We start from the raw sequence: 25,014 nt of genomic DNA on the forward strand, positions 1-25,014 counted from the left end.
AGGACAGAAGTAGTGGCTCGGATGAACTCACACATGGTCTCTGGAGTAAATACGAAAAGTGATGATAAAATTTATCTTGCTATTTTTTTAAAAGCTAGATTCTTATTTGAAATATGTATTTGAAACTAATTAAAAGATACATATAAATAATATCGAAAACAAAATTCAGGTGAATACTTTTCTGATTTTAAATCTGTAAGTTAAAGAGTAACAAAAAATTATCAATTGACAAATTTAATGTTTCAGAGACACTGAGAGAAGGATAGCATCAGGTCCTCTTTTAAAAGTCATATGTCCAAAGTTAAGTTATCAGCTTTAAAAAGTTAGTCTATTATAACTACAGCACTCTTTATGTTAATCCCATAGTAACCACAAAGAAAGAAATTATAGCAGATACACAAATAAGATAAAAAAAAAGAAAAAAGAAAAAAGAAAAAAAGCTTAGCAGCACAGAAAACCACCAAACCAGAGGGGAAAAAAAACAAGAGAGGAAAAAAGGAAAAAAAGATCTACAAAACCACCAAAAAACAATTAGCAAAATGGCAGGAGTAAGTCCTTACTTACCAATAATAATCTTGAATGTCAATGGATCAAATTCCCCAATTAAAAAGACAGAATGGTTCAGGTTCAGTGGCTTACATCTGTAATCCCAGCACTTTGGGAGGCTGAGGTGGGTGGATCATGAGGTCAGGAGTTCCAGACAAGCCTGGCCAACATAGTGAAACCCTGTCTCTACTAAAAATATAAAAAATTAGCCAAGCATGGTGGTGGACGCCTGTAATCCCAGCTATTCAGGAGGCTGAGGCAGGAGAATCACTTGAACCCGGGAGGCGAAGTTGCACTGAGCCGAGATCATGCCATTGCACTCCAGTCTGGGTGACAGAGTGAGACTCTGTCTCAAAAAAAAAACAAAAACAAAACAACAAAGGGTTTTTAAATGAGCTGAAGATCTTAATAGACATTTCTCAAAAGAAGATATACAAATGGCCAACAGGCATATGAAAAGATACTCAGCATCACCTATCATCAGGGAAATGCAAATCAAAACCACAATGAGATACCACTTCATCCCAGTTGGAATAGCTATCACCAAAAAGACCAAAAAAAAAAAAAAGTCAAGTGTGGGGGCTCATACCTGTAATCCCATCACTTTGGGAGGCCAAGGCAGGAGAATCACTTGAGCTCAGGTGTTCAAAGGCAGCCTGGTCAACACAGTAAGACCCTGTCTCTACCAAAAAAAAAAAAAATTGCTGAGCATGGTGGTGCATGCCTGTAGTCCCAGCTACTTGGAGACTAAGGCAGGCAGATTGCTTGAGTCCAGGAGGCTGAGGCTGCAGTGAGCCATATCATGCCACTGCACCAAAGCCAGAGTGACGGAGACCCTGCCTCAAAAAAAAAAAAAAAAAAAATGCAAACAAAAGTGTTGGCAAGGATGTGCAGATAAAGGAACCCTTTACATTACACACTGTTGGTGGCAATATAAATTAGTACAGCCACTTTGGAAAACAGTTTGGAGGTTCCTCAAAAAATTAAGAACCAAACTACCATATGATCCTGCAATCCCACTACTGGGTATACATCCAAAGGAAAGAACATCAGTATATTGAAGAAATATCTGCACTCCCATGTTTACTGTAGCACTATTGATAATAGCCAAGAGATGGAATCAACTCAAGTGTCCAACAACAGATGCACAGATAGAGAAAATGTGGCATATACATACCGTGAAAGTTAATTATACAAATTGGATCACTCTTGTTATGCCCAACTAAATCAGAGTTGAGGGGCCAGGGAAGAAAAGCACTTGGGACACATAGCACCTGCTCCAAGAGTTAAATGTTCCACAAGCTCAGGTGCTGAAACAGTCTGCTGTAACCCTAAGACCAGTTTTACGCAGTAGCTGCTGAAATGACCTCCCGAGACTCTAACACTGGTTTTATTTACTATCATCAGTCACCAGTCAGAGCTTACCATCTCTCAAAAGCCTCTCTAGTGCCAATGAGCTTTCTTTCAAAACAATACATAACATTTCTCTGTCTAATACAACTCCCAACTTTCTGTTTGTTCTCTGGACATACGGAAGACCACCTGGTCTGTATGTATGCCCTGAATTGAAACTTCTTGCTTCCCATATGTTTGTTTTTGAGACACAGTCTTGCTGTGTCACCCAGGGCTGGAGTGCAGTGGTATGATCTCAGCTCACTGTAACCTCTGCCTCCCAGGTTCAAGAGATTCTTGTGCCTCAGCCTCCCAAGTAGCGGGAACTATCGGTATGTGCTACCACACCCAGCTAATTTTTGTATTTTCAGTAGAGATAGGGTTTTGCCATGTTGGCCAGGCTGGTCTTGAACTCCTGGCCTCAAGTGATCTACCTGCTTAGGCCTCGCAAAGTGCTGGGATTACAGGCATGAGCCACCGTGCCTGGGGCCAAATAAAATGTTTTAAATTTAGAGATTCATCTCTATATATTATTTGATTTTGGCAACACAATGGAATACTATGCAACCAGAAAAAAGAAAGAAATCCTGTTATCCGTGACAACATGGATGGATCTGGAAGACATCATGTTAACTGAAAAGATCCAGACATAGACAAATACTACATGATTTCACTGACATGTGGAAGCTTAAAAAAATTCATAACACAGCAGCAGAGAATAAAACAGTGATTACCATAGATGGGGTAGAGGGGGAGGATAGGAAAAGACTGGTGAGGGGTACAAAGTTTCAATTAGATAGGAAGAGTATGTTCTGGTGTTCAACTGCACAGTAGAGTGACAATGGTTAATAGTAAGGTATTGTATATTATATCAAAGTTATTGTATAATACCAAATACAGCATGTTCTCACTACAAATGACAAATGCATGAGATGACAGATATGCTAACTACCCCGATTTGATCATTATACAACATAAATATATCAAAACATCAAATTGTACCCCATAAATACAAACACAATGTGTCAATTTTTTTTTTTAGTCACGATGTCATCCTGCTCCACTGAAAACTACTGCCCCACCTGAGGTGGTCAGACAGGAGCAGTCAGAGGTAGGGGACGGAACAAAACAAGTATCATTCATCTTTTTTAAAATATTATTTTTTAGCTGACAAAAATTGTATATGTTTATGGTGTACAACATGTTTTGAAATACGTTCATATTGTGAAACAGACAAATCAAGCTAATTAACACATGCATTTCTTCATATACTTATTTTTTTTGTGGTGAGAAAGCCTAAAATCTCCTCTCTTAGCAATTTTCAAGAATACATCATTATTAGCTATTGTCACCCTATTATACAATAGAGCTCTTGAACTTCCTTTTTCTGTCTAACTGAAATTTTGTATTCCTTGACATTTCTTCATTCCCACTCCCAGACCTTGGTAGCTACCATTCTACTATTTCTATGAGTTCAATTTTTTTAGATTCCACATATAAGTGAGACCACATGTACACCTTTGTCTTAAAAGAGACAGTGCTGGCTGCAATTCTGAGTAAGATGGAAAATGCTGGCCAGGTGCAGTAGCTCACGCCTGTAATCCCAGCACTGTGGGAGGCCAAGGCGGGAGGATCGCCTGAGCTCATGGAGTTCAAGATCAGTCTGGGAAACATGGCAAAACCCCATATCTATTCAAAGATAAAAGAAGAAAGAAAAAGAAACATGCCTCAGTCAGCAAGAATCAAACCAAAAATCATTTACTTTCTTGCCAAAGCTAAACTAAGCTAAATTTAAACAAGCCACCCTGTTATCTATAATGAAACAGAGATTTTTATTCTGTAATCTCTTTCTCCAGGTTGGTCAGCTTTTCTTACGCAGTGTCACATTAAGAACTCCAGCCAGTAGGCTTCTTCTGAGGCCATTCCTAAGTGAGTTGTGGTTGCTGCTTCTGTCTATGATTTCTATAAGATGCAGAACTGAGCTCACTGAATTTTCCCACAGTCATCACAAAACACTAATACCAAAAATGCCCACATTTCATTAAGTGTGACAGCTCCTTCCTGCCCCCATGGCTCAGTAGAGCACTTCAAGGTTTAAAAGGAAGCATGTCCCTCCTTGCAAATGCCTAGTCTGAGATCAAAGATAGGGCTCTTGGCTTTGTGGAAATTTACGTCATTCCAGAGAAGTTGACATGACTTCCATCAATTTAAAAGATGCAGCTGATTAATTTCAGGCATGCTGTAGTTTTTTTGTTTTTTTGTTTTTTTTAGCCAAACACTAAGTATTCAATACAGCCTGACAAGCCAAACTGCACATTAAGAGCTTGTTGGAGCTAATAAATGTAGTTAATCTTAGAGGGGAGGAGGAAACCTATGACAATTTCTCCCATATTTGCTCTTTTACAAAGGGAAGTATATTTTCTTCTCTTGGCCATTATAGAGTGAGAAGGATTCCTTAAGGACCATCCCTTTCACTCTTCCAACCCTCTAAGGTTTTCTCTAATGATATATTTACAAGAAAATGCCATTGCTGTCTGAGGTTACTAAGGGGCCACTCACTCCCCCCAGCAATCAGGCTCTACTTCTCTCCACCTAAATGAAACTGCTTTCTCTAAGTCTAAAGGACACTTAAGACCTTCTGGTGGCTAAATACAAGAGTTCATCCCATTAAAAAGAAAAAAATACCCACTCCACCCACCCTCTCCACCAGCTGCCCTGTCTTTCTTTCCTCCCCTTCACAGCTTATCTTCTTAAAGGAGCTGTTGCTGCCATCCCCTCACTGCTAACCCCACCATGCCCCCACCCTCTTCAACCTAGCTTCAGGGTCATTGTCTCAAAGAAACACTTCTTATTAAGGTGTCCAGTCATAAATGGTGCTGGATCCCATCAGGTTTGACTTCCCTCCCAAGCTGGGAGCAGAAAATACCTCTTTTTTTTTTCTTTTCTTTTCTTTTGAGACAGAGTCTCACTCTGTCGCCCAGGCTGGAGTGCAGCAGCCCTATCTCGGCTCACTGCAGCTTTGGCCTTCTGGGTTCAAGTGATCCTCGTGCCTCAGCCACCCACGTAGCTGGGATTACAGGTGTGTGTCAATACGCCTGGCTAATTTTTGTATTTTTAGTAGAGGCAGGATTTTTTCTCATACTGCCCAGGCTAGCCTTGAACTCCTGGCTTCAAGTGATTTGCCCACCTCAGCCTCCCAAAGTGCTGGAATTACAGGCATAAGCCACTGCACATGGTTGAAAATACTTTTTTTTTTTTTTTTTTTTTTTTTTTTTTGAGACAGAGTCTTGCTCTATTACCTAGGCTGAAGCTAAGTGGCACGATCTTGGCTCACTGCAAGCTCCACCTCCTGGGTTCACATCATTCTCCTGCCTCAGCCTCCCAAGTAGCTGGGACTAGAGGGGCCCGCCACCATGCCTGGCTAATTTTTTGTATTTTTCATAGAGATGGGGTTTCACTGTGTTATCCAGGATGGTCTCGATCTCCTGACCTCATGATCCACCTGCCTTGGCCTCCCAAAGTGCTGGGATTACAAGTGTGAGTCACCAAGTCCGGCCTGAAAATACTCACTTTCTAAAGAAAGCTGCAAATAAAGAGGTGAGATCCACCCCATTCTGGGATCACTGCAAGATGGAGAACTGCCTCTGCTCCCAACCACCATCTTTACCACCCCTACCCCTTACTCCCAAGCTGGGAAGAGGAAAGAGGAAGAGATTCCTTGGAGTCATTAAGTTGTTTGCTTAGTGGGGCACGCTGTCATGTGATGGGAGAGGAAGAGACCTACTCCCAGAGGCTAGGGATGCCTGCAAAACTAACCTCTCATTCCCCAGTAGGATAAGCAAGAAACCTGCTAATTTTCTCTGCCCCCTACCCGAATGAGGGAAAGGAAACACAGAAGACAGCATGGCAAGGTAGAGAGAAGCCTTACTCTCCCAATAGTGCTCGCTTCACAGAATGCTGGTTAAGGTGACCAGTTAGAGCATCTTCCAGTACCTGCCCACAAGGGCCTCCTGCCAGAGCGAGGGGATCCCAGCCTCAGTCACGTTAGAGCCACTAGACCACTCTCTCTCCTTCCTCCAGACCCAACATAGGAGGAAGGGTTGGAGCCCAGAAGAAGGAAAGAGAGGAGGGATAGCAGAGGCAGACCCACCGTTTGCTCCAACTACAAGCCTGGCAAGGGGTAAGCACATGGAAAGCTTCAAATCAAATGTCTGTTTTTGCAAGTGACAGTATTCCTAGGCATATCCAAGTAAGTGGCACATGGTAAGCTTAAGTTATTTGCTGAATAAATGACTGTACAGCTTCTTCTCAACCTGCTTCACCCCTCTTGTCCTTTCCGTCTCATCTCATTCATTCCCTGCTAGCACTAATGTTTGTTGAAGGTTGATCCTATACAAGTTTCTGAATCTAATCATTGATAAGTGACTAAGACATGATCCCTGACCTCAAGAAATTTACTATAAAAAATAAGAGTACAAATTTGCATCCACTACAAGGCAATAAGGGAACAGTACAATGGGAGTTATACAAAGCACCAAAGACATTAAATAAAAAACTCGAACTACTCCCTGAAGTAATAATACATCCAGATTCTTCTGATCAGTTCAAATATGGAATGCTCATGCCTGCTTTCCTATGACTGCTGGTTCTTTGTCCTTCCTGCTAAAATGTATTTAACCTTGCTGTGTCAAAGATAGCAGTTCACACTCTACTATCTGTGGAGTAAGTATGGATGGTCCTGGAGAAAGCCAGGACCATGCATATTCCTTGAGTAGGGGGGAAGCCGAGGAGATTTCACTGTGCAGCCTTGGATGAGGCCTTGGAAAAGAGGTCAAAGAGGACAAGGCCTGCATGGCCTTACTCAGAACACCACCATATCCAGTGCAGAGGAAATGTGGTTTTTGGTGGGATTAAAGGTGATGTCAATTATGTACACTTCCTCTCAAAGAGCATCTTACCAGTAGGGAGATGGCCACGCATTGTAGAGAACGAAACCAACATTAACACTTACCCAAAAATCACATTGCGTTTACAGACTGTTAATTATCAGGCTATTAGACAGTATTAACTAGCATTTAGAGATACATACTTGCAGAAAGCAAATCGCTTTACATAATTTCTGGTTTCCTTGTCATCTTTAGCTTGCAGTCTTTCAGCAACCATTTCTGCTTCCCTCAATATTTTTGACAAGCATTTTAATGATCATTATTTACCATTATTAGAGTAATACATGCTCAATATTAATACATTTAGAAAACACAGCAAAATTGATAGCAGACAAAATATGCATATTCTTAAAACTACAATGCTGGTATATTTCCATTTAACCTCTATTAGATTTAATAGCTATTTGAAATTAATATGTCCCATAAGCCAACTCTGGTAAAAATCACCAATAAACTAGGATATAAACTGTCACCTGTAATCTCTTTCAATTATGAACAAGGTTGTATCTTCACAACTATAAAGCAACTGAAAGATTCCACTTAAAAAGACTAAATTCAGTGGAGGGAAAATTGGTTAAGGGGGTTGTTTAATGTCTGAATACAAGCTGGCACTCCTAATTTTTCAATTGGTTTTTCCAGCAGCCTAGTAGTTGGAATTATACTGTCTGAGATCTCAGGTAACTATCACTTCAGAAATAAGCCACTTTAAACATTGATTTCTTTAATTGCTTAATCATGTGTGATTCTGGGAAACACAAAATAACTAGTGTTAGCAATGTTTTCTTGACAAGTATATATATGCAAATGCCATTATTTATCAAGATATTTAACAAGGATTTTCCGTTTCAGTCTTTCATAATAGACATGTTATTCAATGTTACCTAAAATAAAAATTATTGGCTTACCTGATTAAGAACTTATGCAGTCCAACATCAAAATACCTGTTCAAAGGAGACATAGACAGGCATATCAAGAAAAGATATTTATAGTAATGGTAGACAACTATATATATAATTTAAATTCATAGCATGAATAAATGGATTGCTCTACCACAGGAGTTCTCAAGATGCGGCCGCTGGAGCAGCAGCATTCCTGGGAACTTGTTGGAATTGCAGCTTCTTAGGCCCCACCTCAGACATACCAATTCCGAAATTCTGGGGATGGAGCCCAGCAATTAAACTTAACAAGCCCTCCAGGAGATTCTGGTGCAGAAACACTGCTCTCTAGTAGCGTAAGTGTCTCAGCAAGGGTAAGCTCTCTCTAGAAACAAAGGCCATGAGAGTGGATCTCCCAGGTACCTTCCACTTTTCCAATAGATGAGTCCGTTTGTAATATTCATGTCTCAGATGTTCATTTAAAAAATATATATGTATACAAACACACACACACACATATATATGTATACGTATATGGTTTTTTTTTTTTTCCCCTTGAGACAAGGTCTTGCTTTATCACCCAGCCTGAAGTGCAGCAGGGCGATCACACTCACTGCAGCCTTGACCTCCTAGGTTAAACCAATCCTCCAACCTCTGCCCCCAGAATAACGGTGACTACAGGTGTGCACCACCACATCTGGCTAATTTTTAATTTTTTTAGAGACATGGTCTATGTTGCCCAGGATGGTCTCAAACTCATGGGCTTGAGCAATCCTCCCACCTCAACCTGCCAAAGTACTGGGATTACAGGTGCAAGCAACCGCACTCAGCCCAAAATATGTTTCAAAAGCACAACACCACACTAGCCAAAGGGAAGAAGGCTTGGGGGGGCGGTGGTGGGGCAGGGAGAGGCTGGTGTGGTAGTGGCCTTCCAAGCCCCACCTAGTTGTAGTCCCTGGAGCTTTCCACCTGAGAAAACAACCCTGTCCCATCTCTGGGTCTGCCCTGAGCAGGGGATTGGAAGAGCTGTAGCTCCATGCACTAGCTGGGGAGCCTGTCATTGTGCTTGAGCCTCATACTAGGCATCCCACAGCACTGGGCTATGGCAGACCCTTGAAGTCACAGCCTTTTCCTGACACCACCAAACTGGTATAGTCCATATAAATGACGCTGCTTGGTTTCTCTAACTAGCATGCTTGTTCCTCCTGAACCTCTGATCATGTAGCCAGTGCCCTTCTCTCCCTTTGGGTCAGAGTGTGAGTAAAAAGACCAGGTGGCCAGTGTAGTCTCAGCTACTCGGGAGGCTGAGGCAGGAGAATGGTGTGAACCCAGGAGGCGGAGCTTACAATGAGCCGAGATTGCGCCACTGCACTCCAGCCTGGGCGACAGAGCAAGCCTCCATCTCAAAAAAAAAAAAAAAAAAAGAGAGAGAGAGAGAAAAAGACCAGGCGGCCAGAATCATGATGATATAGTCCCCTAGACAGAATCACTGCTCCCAGCACCTGAAGGGTGGTGGTTGCATCCCACCCACGAGTCTCACCTCTTGGGTTGCCAACCTGACTGAGTAGGGCCTGAGTTAATTCTGTCCCTTTCAGACAAGGGGTAATGGACACAGGAATTCACCCTTGAGGGGGGTCTGACTGTCCAGACCCCACCTGTCCCTAGCTTCCAGCTCCACCCTTGCCTCATCCCTGGAACATCCCATCATGCCTGGTACCTCGCCACCTGACATTTGACAGGTAATTACTGTCATTCCCTGTGGGATACCTTTAAATGACAAGAGTCTTTTACGTACTTAAGTATCTGTTTACAGACAGTGGACACAGCATAGGTGAGAATAAAGAAACTCAAAGCCAAAACATGACAGACCTCATTTACTATATCACTGACCTAAAATAATTACATAATTCAGGAAAAACAGGATTAGAGATATATAAATTCCATTTATTCATAAGTCTTCTGCACAGAGCTCTTCTCTAAAGAGAGAGCTACCTGTAGGGAGAGGTGATGTGTTTCATTTGAATTTTACATTGACCTGGATAAGATGCTAAGTTCTTTCTAAAATTATATTTAACACAAATTTTTTTTAAATAGAAATGATCCCTTCTCTTAACCAAAACCAAGGCTACCTTGCTTAGCCCCATAAATAAATATCCACACCACAGACAGCAATTTTAAGGTTGCCACATCTATAACATGGGAGGTAGAAGTATGTGTAGATTAAAACAAAGATTTCAGCTTCCTTCACTCATCCAAAGCTTGTAGAGCCTTTTCAATTACATTAGGAACAGAGACCAATAGACTCTATTTCAGGAATCACAGGACAAAGCAGACATGGAAGAAATCAGAGATCCGCAGTATATAGTGGGGTAGGAGGAAGGCACTGAAACAGTAATGAAAAACCTGATAATAATGAGAAATTATATTTATTGTTTAGAATGTGGCAAGTACTATGTTTGGTGCTCACATACACATGCCGGTGAGGCAGGTACTTGGTATCCCCGGAGCTGACAGCCAGTAGAAAACAAAGCTGGAAATCAAACTGAACCCTAAAATGCATGAATTACTTGTTCTTCCCAAGCACCCCACTAAAAGCAGGGTTCTCACTGCCTTTCATTATTACTAATTGAAAATGATTGCTCATGCGAAAAGCTGATGTCTTCCCGCTTCCACTTCATTTCTGCTTCTCCCAGCATGGCTGCCCTGCTCCAGGGAAGCCCACCTGCTTCTTCTCCCACCTGCTTCTTCTCCCACCTGCTTCTTCTCCCACCTGCTTCTTCTCCCACCTGCTTCTTCTCCCACCTACTTCTTCTTCCCCGGTTCCACCCACCTTCTTGGTCTCAGCTAGCCAGGCTCCACAAAGTGATAGAAGTTCAGGTAAGTGGAGACGTACATTATTTGTCCTTCTGTTTCTGGATGACTATCAGTTTTTAAAAAATAAGGTTCACCCAACTCATGCCAACACCATCATTTTCATTCAACCTAGCCATGGCCTCCAGGGGATGATGTGGTTGGTAGTCAATTCATTTCTTTCCATTTCCAGGTGCCCTTCCTCATAGAAACGGTGGCCAGCCAAACCAATTCCCTCACCCATCTCCTCCTCTACTTGTAACAAGAGGCCTACCTAAGGACACTAAGCTTTAGCACACCACCTACTGAATATTTAAAAACTAAATATATTCGAAACCATCTCTGCATTATAAAATATAACAATCTCTGTTTTTTTTTTTTTTTTTTTTTTTATACTTTAAGTTCTAGGGTACATGTGCATAACGTGCAGGTTTGTTACATATGTATACTTATGCCATGTTGGTGTGCTGCACCCATCAACTTGTCAGCACCCATCAATTCATCATTTATATCATGTATAACTCCCCAATGCAATCCCTCCCCCCTCCCCCCTCCCCCCTCCCCATGATAGGCCCCAGTGCGTGATGTTCCCCTTCCCGAGTCCAAGTGATCTCATTGTTCAGTTCCCACCTATGAGTGAGAACATGCGGTGTTTGGTTTTCTGTTCTTGTGATAGTTTGCTAACAATGATGGTTTCCAGCTGCATCCATGTCCCTACAAAGGACGCAAACTCATCCTTTTTTATGGCTGCATAGTATTCCATGGTGTATATGTGCCACATTTTCTTAATCCAGTCTGTCACAGATGGACATTTGGGTTGATTCCAAGTCTTTGCTATTGTGAATAGTGCCGCAATAAACATACGTGTACATGTGTCTTTGTAGTAGAATAATTTATAATCCTTTGGGTATATACCCAGTAGTGGGATGGCTGGGTCATATGGTACATCTAGTTCTAGATCCTTGAGGAATTGCCATACTGTTTTCCATAATGGTTGAACAATCTCTGAAAGGCAAAATGTGTCTTTCTTATTCAACTAATAGCCAGGAAATTATCCATTCTTATAGCCCTGAAAGATTTCCACTGCAAAGCACATCTTAGGGCTTTGAAAATACTTCCCAATGACAATTCTGTGTAGACACCCAATACATGAAAGGATGAATGTATCTAAAAATTAATTCTAGCTCCAGAAATGGGACAAAGAGCAGGTTTTTAAAAAATCACCTCTAAATATAAGAGCCTTTGCAATGACTACAAGATATGGGTAGAATATACGTAAGCTTTAATTTAATGCTGCTTCTCACATTCCTTGGATCATGTAAGAAAGAAAGGCAAGGTTAGGGGAGAATAAAGGGTTATAGTTTCTCACCGTGCAGGCACAGTACAGCACACACAGAGTGGAGAAGGGGGTATGTTAATAGTAAAAGCCAACACACATACAGTGGTTAGCATGTGCCAGGCACTCTTCCATTCTACACACATACAGTGGTTAGCATGTGCCAGGCACTCTTCCATTCTACACACATACAGTGGTTAGCATGTGCCAGGCACTCTTCCATTCTACACACATACAGTGGTTAGCATGTGCCAGGCACTCTTCCATTCTACACACATACAGTGGTTAGCATGTGCCAGGCACTCTTCCATTCTACACACATACAGTGGTTAGCATGTGCCAGGCACTCTTCCATTCTACACACATACAGTGGTTAGCATGTGCCAGGCACTCTTCCATTCTACACACACTGCCAGGCACTCTTCCATTCTACACACATACAGTGGTTAGCATGTGCCAGGCACTCTTCCATTCTACACACACACACACAATTATGTTTGCAGTAACACTATGAGGTAGACAGATACTATTATCATCTGCACCACAAAGGAAGAAACAGAAGCACAGAGAGGTTAAGTGATTGTTAGTTAGGGGTAAAGCTAACACCTGAGCCCAGATAGTCTCCACTAGCCAGAAGACCCCCCAGGGAACAGTACCTTGGTTTTGAGGAATAAATAGTAGGAATGCACCAAGGTTAACTTCCTGAGTTTGGTTATTAGAGGGCTGAGTATCCCAAATTCAAAAAATCTGAAATCCAAAATGCTCCAAAATCTAAAACTGTTTGAGCACCAATGAGATGCTCATAAAAATGCTCATGGGAGCACCTTCAGATTTTGGATTTTTAAATTTGAGATGCTCAACTAGTGTAACTGCAAGTATTCCAACACCTGTAAAGCTCAAAATCCAAAACACTGATTTCTGGACCCGAGCATTTCAAATAAGGGATACTCAACCTGCATATTGCAGTTATTCAGTTGGTGCAAAAGTAATTGCATGTGGTCTTGGTCATTAAAAGTAATGACAAAACCCACAATTACTTTTGCACCAACCTAATACATAGGAAAGTGTCCTTGGAAGAATACGGTGAAGTATTTAGGGTGATGATGCTTCATGTCCACAACCTAATCTCAAATAATTCAGGGGGAAAACGTTACATGTACTGTGCTTCTAATGTTTGTGACTTTAAGATTATTTCAACATTTTAAAAATGAAAGATAAAACAGCACACTCCTTGCAAAATAAAGACACACAAGTTCATGTTTTTGTATATAGAAATTAACAATGCATCCTAAAATCAGAATCTAATGTCTATAACTCTAATTAGTTTTTCCTCATATCTTTTGTTTTTGAGCTGTAAATGAGTGAACATATATAAAATGAAAATCAAGACCACATGATAAAACCAATGATACTTATCTTACTGGCTGGAGAATGAAGTGGTCCATAAAGCTGCTCTTCATAAGAGTCATTATCTTAGTCTTACCAACTTCACCACCAATAAGTCAGGCAACATATTTAATATGATGCTAAAGGTTTGGCTTAAAGAATGTATATGCCTTTCATCCTGTTCCCATTAGAAAGAAATAAACCAAACATATTTGAAACTATAAACTGTTATTTAAATTTATGTGGTATTTTAAAAATAAGTTATTTCATCATTACCTTAAGAATTTTAAGTATCATAAGAGAAAATGATTCTATCCAAAAGAAAACTGTGGTCTACCCAACCAGAGGTCTAGCCCCCTGTTACCAGAATTTGTGGACTTTTGCAGCTTCCTCAGAATCATGAGTTAATTCTTTTACCATCATTATTATTACATATTGACATATTATAGTTGTATACATTTATGGGGTACAAAGTGATAACTATGATTTTTGAACATAATGTGGAATGATTAAATCGAGCTAATTAATATATCCATCACCTCAAATATTTAACATTTTTTATGATGAGAATATTTCAAATTTACTCCATCAGTGATTTTGAAACGTCCAGTATAGATTTCCTCTTTACGATGGTAAACCTAACTCATGCTCCTTCCAAAGAGTTAAGGGGTGGGGCCTCCCCTGTGGGGCCATCTTTAATTTCAAAACACTAGCAATCCAATGAATTCTAGAAATATGTTATCATGGCCAGGCGTGGTGGCTCACACCTGTAATCCCAGCACTTTGGGAGGCCAAGGCAGGTAGATCACAAGGTCAGGAGTTCAAGACCAGCCTGGCCAAAATGGGAAAACCCTGTTTCTACTAAAAATACAAACATTAGCCAGGCATGGTGGTGAGTGCCTGTAATCCCAGCTGCTAGGGAGGCTAAGGCAGGAGAATCACTTGAACCCAGGAGGTGGAAGTTGCAGTAAGCCGAGATTGCACCATTGCACTCCAGCCTGGGCAACAGAGCAAGACTCCATCTCAAAAAAGAAAAAAAAAAGAAATATATTTTCATTTAGTTTTTTTATACAGATGCAAAAGGCACCTTAAGGAGCTACAGTAGGAAAAGAATATACATTGTTTTCTTAGAAGTATATGCCAAACACTAGGCTAAGCACTCTGTATATCCTAATTTTTAGTCCTCACAACAACCCTGTTAAATAGGTCCTATTTTATGAAGGCTTGTGTCTTTATTCCCAGTCTCATGGCTAGCAAATGCTCAGTCAGGATTTAGCTCAGAGCAGACACCAAAGTCTGTGCTTTTTCTTCATATATTCAACCACAGACTCATTTAACAAATATTCATTATGTGCCTATTCTGTGCTAGATACCGGAAATTCAGTAATGCACAGTACGTAACCTCTGCTTCAGGGATAATAGAGCCTAAAGGGATGGAAAAGTCAACAATAATTTCAATGCAGCGTGACTGATAACTAATCAATCATTCTCTCCCACAACAGACCAAAAACTTCATAAGGGCAAGAACCAGAGCCTGCCGGAAAGCAATAAATGTCGTTGAGTGAAGCAATGTGTGAATGATACGCCCGTAATAAGGCACCAATGCTTCTGTCTGCTCTGGAACTTAGCATCGTACACTGCAGATAGAAGAGGCTCAAAAGTAGTTAATACACTGATTATTTTATGTAAGTGCATAAAATAAACACCCACAGATAAAAATGGGGGTTCTCTTCTGAAATAAGATACTGATCAAACTGTAGCACAATCATTCTTATCACCTTTTAAGGAAATAGTCTCACTGCTAACCAGCCCACAGAAAACCAGGATTTCCTTATGAAGAGGCATAAGGAACATGGATCCTGCACATATTATTCTTAGCTCCTTCCAGAAATTAAAAATAGAAAATCTTGTATGATATGCAAGCTTTGTTATCTGCACATCAATTGATAGCAGCCACAGGGAGGCAGATTTCAGCTTGAGATAAAAAGAAACTAGAATGGATGACCTTTAAGATTCCTTTAAGCCTCAAGTTTCCAAGTTCGTGTTTCAGGCACTTTCAGGCAGCATCTCTAAGTATGAATGCTCCCTCCCACAGCAGCAGCTCCTGTCTGATTACCATCAGCAAATTAGTAGACTGTGCCTGGGCTAACACATCCATGGCAGCCCTGGCAGTTTATTTATGATTATGACTGCTGTACTCATTAGAGCTTCGCAGTGCATCAAAATTAGGCTTGTTGGGCCTGACAAAGTGGTGCTGTCCATATGCTTACTCACAGAGCACAGAGGTTTATATATCACCTAGCTTAGAACTGCTCCTTTGACAGAGGAGGGATGGGGGCCACACAGCACGTCCATGGCAGAACTCAGACAGAACCTATGGCCAGCTCCAGGACTTGTTCTGCACTAACAGGCTGCCTGCCCTTTGGGGTCCTGTCTTTCCTCCCAGGCTAATCTTGGCTGGGTGGGAGCTAGGGATAAAAACAGCAATGGACTATGGCCAGGAGTGGCAAATACCATACAACTGAGGTATGTTTTAGAACCACTGTTGTCATGGCCACTAAGAATGACACAGGCAAGGTAGCATGTAGACAATATACCAAAATTCAGCTCTCAATCCTTGCCTCCACCTCTTCCATTTTCAATCTTCAGTCTTTTGTCACTAGACTTGTTTATCCCATTAATGGGCTGCCAAAGTTCAGCCTTTACATTCCTGCCTGGGAAGTTTGAAAACTAATTTGCACAGCTGGGGGTAAAAACCAAAGCACGTCGCTAGGGTGATAAAGTTGATACCTAGACTCAAGAAGCCCTGATTAGTTCTGGCTAGCCTACCCAACCCAATTTTAGACAGCAGAGAAGACCTGAAAGTATATCTAACCTAACCTCCTCCTCACTTGACTAATTTGGAAGCACAGAATAAGGAACATGAAATAACTGAGATACAACAACTGCAGAGCTGAGGCTGATCGACCAGGCCCCCTAGACCCCAGCTTTTTTCAAAGTGTCCCAATGCTGCCCTCCTCTCAGTCTCAAGTAACATCTTTATTTTCTAAGGATGCCCGAGGCACGATTCTTGGAATAGGCTTACTGATGACATCATATAGTAACTGGCACCATATCATACCATCTTCAGCTCCATCTGTTATCCTACGTCTCAACCTGCTCACAGTTAAGAATAAAAAACTGGGCCAGGTGTGGTGGTTCATGCCTGTAATCCCAGCACTTTGGGAGGCCAAGGAGGGTGGATCACCTGAGGTCAGGAGTTCAAGAACAGCCTGACCAACATGGTGAAACCCCATCTCTACTAAAAATACAAAAATTAGCCAGTCATAGTGGTGGGCGCCTGTAATCCCAGCTACTTGGGAGACTGAGGCAGGAGAATCGCTTGAACCCAGGAGGTGGTTGTTGGAGTCGAGATCACTCCGCTGCACTCTAGCCTAGTCAACACAGCGAGACTCCATCTCAAGAAAAAAAAAAAAGAAAGAAAGAATAAAAAGCTACGCCGGGAACATAGAACATAGTGAGAAGTGAAAATGAACTTAGACTAGCATGATCCCAGTTGGCAGTCAAACACGTTTGGTGAAATACCAAGTTCTGATGGAAAAGTAGAAAACAAGCCCTGGGAGGACAAACTCCTTGGAACAAACATGGTGAAAACAGTCCTGAGTTATCACGTGACATGCTCTTATGGATCAGACAAGTGTGTCTGCCATCAGATCATCAGGAAGGAGTGTCTGGAAAAACAGCCCACAAGCCTGAGATCTAGGCATTTCACACTGCTGAAGGAAAGGTGAGAAGGCACCAGTCCCAGGCATCATCAGCTCAGGAGTGAAGACATTTCCCCAACAACAGTGGAAATCATGACACACTGAATGTAGAATTAGAAATTCGAGATCTGGATTCTGACTCTACCACTTAACAGCATTTGACCACAGGCAAAAAGTTAACCCCTCCATGGCTCTGTTTTCTTAACTGTGGCATGGATACAATGATACCAACAACAGAAAAGGGAATAAATGTAGTAGGTACAAATGCTTCAAAAATGTTCTACAAATGTTCAAGATTGTTTTCTCTCCTCCTTAGACGTCATTAAGAATCCTAACAGAGTATTCTCCAAACTGTATTAACGCTGTGATTATCCAGGAAATATTTATCGAGTACCTTCTAGATGCTCAATAGAGCTACAAGAGATGCTTAGGATACAGCAATGAACAAGAGAGTTCCTACCCTTGTGAGTATTCTGGAAACAAGTCCTTTATTTGATATGTAATTTGCAAATATTTTCTCTCAACCTATGGTTTATCTTTTCATTTTCTGAAAATGTCTTTGAAGCATAAAAGTTGTGAATTTCAAAAATCCAATTGATCGATGTTTTTCCTACTATGGATCATGATTTTGGTGTTAGATCTAAGACATCTTTGCCTAACCCAAGATCTTTTTTTTTTTTTTTTTTTTTTTTTGAAAGAGCAGTAATACTTTATTTTATTCATTCCCCATTTACTGTGGGGTTTTGTTTTTTCTAAAGCATAATGATAGATTTCATAGGCTGTTTTATACACATGATCATGTTGTTTCCAAATAAAGACAGTTTTACATGTTTAAAGAAAAAGGAATGAAGAAAACTTAACAGAATTTGTAAACAACCCCAAAAGAGCCAAGCTTCAAGTCATAGAAGTATAAAAGCAGAAGAAAAGATAAATGGAGTAGAAAGCTTATTTAGAGCCATAGTAACGGAACACTTTCCAAACCTAGAGAAAGATGTAAACATCCAGGTACTGGGAGACCAGAAGTCTCCAATCAGATCCAATCCAAATAAGACTACCACAAGACATATCCACACTATCAAAAATCAAAGACAAAAAAAGTATCAAGAGAAAAGAAATGAGTAACATGTAAGGGAGTTCCAATATGCCTATCAACAGACTTCTCAGCAGAAACATTATAGGCCATGACAAAGTATGATGATATATTCAACGTGCCGAAGGGACAATACAAAAAACTGAACCAAGAGTACCTAGCAAAGCTGTCCTTCAGGAATGAAGGTGAGATAAAGACTTTCCTAGAAAAACAAAAGCTGAGGGAGTGTGTTACCACAGAACTGTCTTATAGGAAATACTAAAGTGAGTTCTTCAAACTAAATGAAAAGGATGCTGAATATACAATCCGAAAAGATATAAATGTTGACATTAAAACTTCAAAATGGGTGGCGGAGAGAGGGGTAAAAATGTAGAGGTATTTTGTGATCAAAGTTAAGTTGGCCTAACCCAAGATCTTGAAAATTTTCTGTTTTCTTCTAAAAGTTTCATAGTTTAGCACTTAAAGTCCATTATCTATTTTGAGTTAATTTTTGTGCATGGGGTGAGTATAAGGGTCTAAGTTCATCTTGCTTTTTAGCTCTTCATGTAAAAATGTCTATTGGACATATTTGCCAAATTAAAGGTCACTGGCAACTTAGAGGAGTAGTTTCATTGAGTGGTGGAAATGGAAGCCAGACGAGAGCCAAGTGAAGAGAGGATGAGAAGGAGAGGAGGACACTACCTGGTGTGGGTAGTTCTTATGAGGAAGAGTTATGTCCTGAAGGAGAAGAGGAACCATAGTCACCGATGAAAGATGAAACAAACAAGGTTGGTGTTTGGATTAACGGACTCAAGATGGCGCAGTTCCGGGTTCTTCACCGACAACTTTCCCGCGCCCAGGAAAGGCACGGGTCGGGTGGACTGTGCAGGCGCAACCCGGCCTCCGACGGAGAAAAACCGGAACCTGCCTAGCCACGCCTACCACCTGGCCCCCAACCCGCCTATGTCCCGCCCACTGCCCTCCCACTCCCAGGCCCAGGACATAAAAGCCACTCCCGGCGGGTGCACTGGGCACACTTCCTCAGCCCTCACTCCTGTCGGGGCTGTAGGAACTCCACCCAAGAGCTCCACTGGGTGACTCCCCCGGCCTCCCCTGCCGGAGACCGACGGACCTCACCCCTCCCCCACACCTTCTTTCCTGAAGCTGGGGGGCCAAAAATAAATGTGCAGTTTTGCTCCTAGCCTTGCCTACTTGCTGGTCATTTAATACTCGCCCTGGTTTCCTGGAAAGCAAATCAGCTTCCTAGAAAGCAAATCGGTTTCCTAGAAAGCAAATCAGTTTCCTGGAAAGCAAATCAGTTTCCTGGAAAGCAAATCAGTTTCCTAGAAAGCAAATCAGTTGGTTTTTGTTCATTTGGGGGAAAGTCTTCCCTTGTACCAGTGATAGGTACAGAAGATTTAAAAGAAGATGAATGCAAATGGCAGTGATTTGGTGGAGGCAATATTTTCAAGAGTACAAAGCAAAATCATCAGATGAGAGAAAAGTAGATAGGAGTTACATGTGGACATTTGTTGGTTTTGCTTGTTTGCTTGTTTGTTCTCAGGGAAGGCCTGGCTTCCTTTGGGGACTTACCTCTCACCTACTGTGTCCTGTTCTAGTAGGACAATTAAACCTCATCCCTGCCTGCTAGAACCATGGGCAAGGCAGCCAGGCTAAGTAAAATTAAATCTTGAATATATAGTGGCTCATGCCTGTAATCCCAGCACTTTGGGAGGCCAAAGTGAACAAATCACTTTAGGCCAGGAGTTCGAGCCCAGCCTGGCCAACATGGCAAAACCCTGTCTCTACCAAAAATACAAAAATTAGCTGGATGTCATGGCACATGCCTGTACTCCTAGCTACTCAGGAGGCTGAGGCAGGAGAATCATTTGAACCCAGGAGGCGGAGGCAGAGGTTGCAGTGGGCTGGGATTGTGCCACTGCACTCTAGCCTGGGTGACGGAGACAGTCTCAAAAAATCTTGAGTATATAGAGAGTATATATATTAAGTATATAGTATAAGCTAAATTAAATCTTGAGTATATAGACAGCAAGAAAGAAAAAAATTTATTGAGGCTGATTCACTCCAGGTGTTGTGCCTTAATATGACCATGATACCACTTTGCTGACGTATTATAACTATAATAAATTCTATTAAAGAATTCTAAACATGAATTTATAAGTTGTTGTCTATTAGGAAAATAATGATTAGTACTTCAATGGAACTTTAAATTTACAAAGCACCATCACAAACTGTAAGGAAAATAGGGCTTGTATATTATAACCATTTAACAGCCAGTGGTACCTAACAGAGCCTGGTTCTTGGCACTTAGTACAAGCCTGGTAAATATGAAAATGCATGAACGCATGATTAAATGAGTCTCCTACAATTATGTAGCTAATAAGGGACCTGATTTTAACTTAAACTCAGATTGCCTCACTAAAAATTCCGCGATTTTCAAATGACTAATGTATTATAAATTAAATGAGATATACTTTTCAAAAGATTATGCTTATAACTTCTGGACTAGGAAAGATTTAATTCTTAAGAAGAACACAGGAGACCTAAAATATAGGCAGAGGGGATATTAACTGTTGGGATAGGACTAAGGATGAGGGTTCCCACACATTAACAAAATTAAAGCATTCAATAATATGGGCAGAGCTTTGTTCTTTTTTTTTTTTTTTTTTAAAGGTGGGGGTGGGCAGCTCAGGGAGAAGGTTTCAGATGAAGCAAGGCAGTGCTCTCGATATGCCAGATTTTGTGTGTGGATATTCCTTTCTTCCAAGCACTGGCCTGTACCTCAGAGGTGAAATGCCTATAAACTAGCACTTCCCAGATTCCCTTTCCAGCTGACTTCTGATTCAGTTCTCCCAATAAGAGGCACTCTCATAAGAACTGAAGGGAAAAAAGCAAGAAAAGCCACTTTTCCCAGGGGGCAGCTGGGGACAGGCCTGTGGACGTCAGCAGATGGCAGACATGGGTTTTGCTAGCTGCTTCTGCAGTGAGGGACTCTTGAGACCCCACTTTGGTGCTGCAGGCAGCCAAGATCAGCAGCAGCAGCTTCCAACAGCCTTCCGACCCTCTACTCCACCACACCTCTATGATTTTGGCACACCTCCAGTTCCCTATAGTTAATCCTTGCCACCCAAAATATCTGGAGTGATTTCCATTTTCCTACCCAAACTCCCATGCAACCGATGAAACAGGGCAAAGCTGCTGCAGCAAAAGGGAGAAAGGGGAGGAGACAGGACAGAAACAGATGTGCCAGGAGATTTCAAGCATCTGCAAAGGGCAGAGGCTGGGGAAACCGAGTCTATGGGCCAAAATAAGAATGGCAAATAAATCCATTTAATGAATATTTAGAGTGCCTACTATGTGCCAGGCATGGCATTAGAGGCTAGAAAAATAAAACCGAACAAAGCGGAATGTGGTCCTCCAGCATTCAGTCTGGTGGAGGCAATATAAGTGATTCAATGAATCTGGAACAAAGGGACAAATGCCAAAGAAGAGATAAGCATGAGGTGCTGTGAGAGCTCCTGAGGGGGTGTTTACATTTTACCAGCATGGGGGAGGGCAGGAGAGGCATGCAGGAAGGGTTTCCCAGAGGAGCTGATGCTCTAGCTGGGCTTTGAAGAACAAGAAGTTGGACAGCCTGGTGTGGGAGGGACTTCCCAGGTAACATGTCAGTTCCATAGTGTTTAGGATCCTCACTGCGGAAGCCAACTGGCAACAGTCCCCACAGAACACCACTTGAGTTGGTGACTGATAAGGGGAGCTGGTTCCAGAGCCACAGGAGATGGTGACAAATGTTCTCTTCTTTCTTCCAAGGAGCACTTCAGTAATGATGCCCAGAGGGCAACCAAAAGCAGCAAGATTAAAAGGAGAGACGTCTACATCCCTAATGGAACCACAGAGCCCTGCTGGTCTTTCTGCCCAGGTTACCCTTGACAACCACACCACTGAGTATCTCCAAACAGAGAACAAGGATATATGACTTACACCTTCCTCTCCATGATGCTCCAAAAATTACACAGAGACACAGGCTTCAGCATGTGCTTATAGAGTAAACTGGACCCAAGACACCCAGAGCTTCAGGAAACTAAAGAAATTAGGTTAGGCTTCTAAGGGTTGAGTTCTGGGAGCTGGGTAATTAAATGAGTCAATACTTACAAAAAAGTGCCAGCAGGTCACAAGAATTCAACACAAAACTAATATAAGGCTATTATTAATACAATCTTAAAAGCTGAACATCTTCCCTGCATGTGTATTTTTATAATCAGTCATCTTATTAATACCTCATTCTACCCTTCAGCAGTTTGTTTGTGAATACATCACAACAAGTGATTATTCATGACATGTGTTTGATGAATCTGTTCATTACGGTTTGAAAAACTGCCATCACATGATCCCTTCAAGGATCTAGTTTCACCTCTCGGAATAGTTGAACATTTGGCCTTGTTACCCAAGGCTGACTGGTATGAGAAGTTGCTTAACTGGAATGAGGTACACAGGCTTTCCCTCCTTTTATATTGAAACAAAATACTTTTTACCATAACCAGGACTCAAAAGACAACAGTCACTGTATCTAAAAATGATACTAACAAATTTTGAAAATATATTTGACATTAGTGTCATTCTCACTAATTTGTGTCCTTTCCTTTCTCAGTTTTACTCTCATACTCATGATATATCGGAGCCTTAAGAATTCCCATTTGGTTATTTATTCCCTACTTGACTAAGATATAAGTAGAGTTTCGGGGTTTTAAAACAACAAGCTCTCCTAGTCTTTGCAGCCGCCTCTCCTAGGCTTAGTAATTACCAGCAAACTGTCTAAGTCTCTCCCTCGGCATCTCTTTCACTTAAGTGGCTGAGCTAATCTAAGTGAATATGGCTATTTTCCCTTCCATAAATTTCTTTTTTTTTTTTTTTTTTTTTTTTTTTTTTTGAGTCAGAGTCTCACTTTGCCACCTAGGTTGGAGTGCAGTGGCACAATCCCAGCCCACTGCAACCTCCAACTCCTGGGTTCCAAGGATTCTCCGGACTACAGGCATGCACCACCACGCCCAGCTAATTTTTTTGAATTTTTAGTAGAGACAGGGTTTCGCCATGTTGGCCAGGCTGGTCTCAAATTCCTGACCTTGAGTGATCTGCCCATCTTGGCCTCCCAAAGTGTTGGAATGACAGGCGCAAGCCATGATGCCTGGCCACTTCCATAACTTTCTATCAAATTCTTTTTATTGAAGTCCAGAAGAAAAAAATTAAGGAGCCACAGTTTGTCAACTGTCGATGTCACAGTGCAGCATAGGCAGGTGTGGGGAATGGGAAGCAGAGACCAGAAGGACACGGATGAGGAAGGAGTTCTGCAGGGCTGTGTCACGGCTTGAGGCTTGAGGTTCAAGGCAGTGTGACACAGATGGTCTTCTCAGGACTAAGCAGTGCATAGGCTGATTTGCAGAGCAGAGGCAGCAAGGAAAAATAAAAATAGACTGCAAGGCAGGGAAGCAATACATACAAAAGAGTGCCTGACCTTTCATAATCCACCATGCCAACAGTTGCTTTGGATTTTCCTAGTTATAAGTAATGCTGGGTGAGTGGGCCAGGCCTACAGCACCTTCATTAGCCACCCATTGCTCAGACAGCATTCTGGACAGAGAAGAAGTCACTTCATAAAGTCAACTGATGATGTTGCTGGGTCTTCAGGGATATGCACAGGCAAGAACATAAAGGGGCCTTCAGTGTTCTCTAGCTGAGTGGTTCTCAACCTGCTCATTCAAGCTGCCAGTGATCCCTATCTGTGTTATAAAAACTAAATTCCTCTCCTACTGAATGTTACCAAAAATAATATAGGGGTTTTTAATAGATTTTTTTAAAAATCCACCTTATTTCAAGAAATAAGAATCATATTGTTGTCTCAACATTTAAATTTTTAAGTTTCACACACTTCAAGGAAAATTAAAATTTACTACATTCAATAGAAACACTAAGAAAAGTGGTATCACATGCATATTGTACCCCAAACATTGTTCTTCTGGACACAAATCCACGCAAGAGAATAAAGAATGTAATTTCTTTATATTTACTGAGCTTCTCCCATGAGCCAAATGCTGTCAGGTACAGGGATGGACAGTCCCTGACCACAGGAGTTGATAGCTTAGGGGGTCAACTGATACATAAATAAAAAATTATGGCCAGGCTTTGTGGCTCAGGCCTGTAATCCCAGCACTTTGGGAGGCCAAGGCAGGCAGATCACAAGGTCAAGACATCGAGACCATCCTGGCCAACATGGTGAAACCCCGTCGCTGCTAAAAATACAAAAATTAGCTGGGCATGGTGGCGCATGCCTGTAGTCCCAGCTACTTGGGAGGCTGAGGTAGGAGAATTGCTTGAACCGGGGAAGTGGAGGTTGCAGTGAGCTGAGATCACACCACTGCACTCCAGCCTGGGTAACAGAGCGAGACTCTGACTCAAAAAAAAAAAAAAAAAAAAAAAAAAAAAAAAAAAAAAAAATTAGAGTCAGCCCAGCATTCTAACAGTAGTAACTCTTCGAGAAAAAATGGGCCTCTACAGACCCGGGAGCCCACTGAAAACAACACATCCTCCAATTCTTCACTGTGACTGGAACATGCAGCGAAGCCCTCAGGTATAAAATCTTAAGCCAGAGAAGACCTGTGGCTGCAGGGCTGACAAGTAGTAGGAGTGTGTTGAAGAGTAAACAATCAACATCAAACTAAGAAATTTTCTTGTAGAACAGTGCCTTTCCAATTAATTAGTAGGGCTCACTTTATATCAAGAAACGACTCCAGTTTGAAACTCTCACAGTTTCAAATTAAGAACCCGAGGCCATATG

General features: G+C 41.6%; 1 protein-coding gene across 3 annotated transcripts in view; it reads right to left on the reverse strand.

The window, feature by feature from the left end:
• HHAT (hedgehog acyltransferase) overlaps positions 1 to 25,014 on the reverse strand; it is a 377,292-nt gene that overhangs the window by 175,509 nt on the left and 176,769 nt on the right. For all 3 annotated transcript variants that reach the window (XR_004058941.1, XM_030936771.1, XM_030936770.1), the window contains one exon: positions 7,790 to 7,825. Coding sequence is in view for 2 of the 3 variants with exons in the window: in XM_030936771.1 (XP_030792631.1) it covers positions 7,790 to 7,825 (36 nt within the window). In the remaining variant the exon portion in view is untranslated. The remainder of the gene's footprint in view (positions 1 to 7,789; positions 7,826 to 25,014) is intronic.

This window comes from Rhinopithecus roxellana, chromosome 8 (assembly GCF_007565055.1).
Source record: "Rhinopithecus roxellana isolate Shanxi Qingling chromosome 8, ASM756505v1, whole genome shotgun sequence".
NCBI classification, from domain to species: Eukaryota; Metazoa; Chordata; class Mammalia; order Primates; family Cercopithecidae; genus Rhinopithecus; species Rhinopithecus roxellana.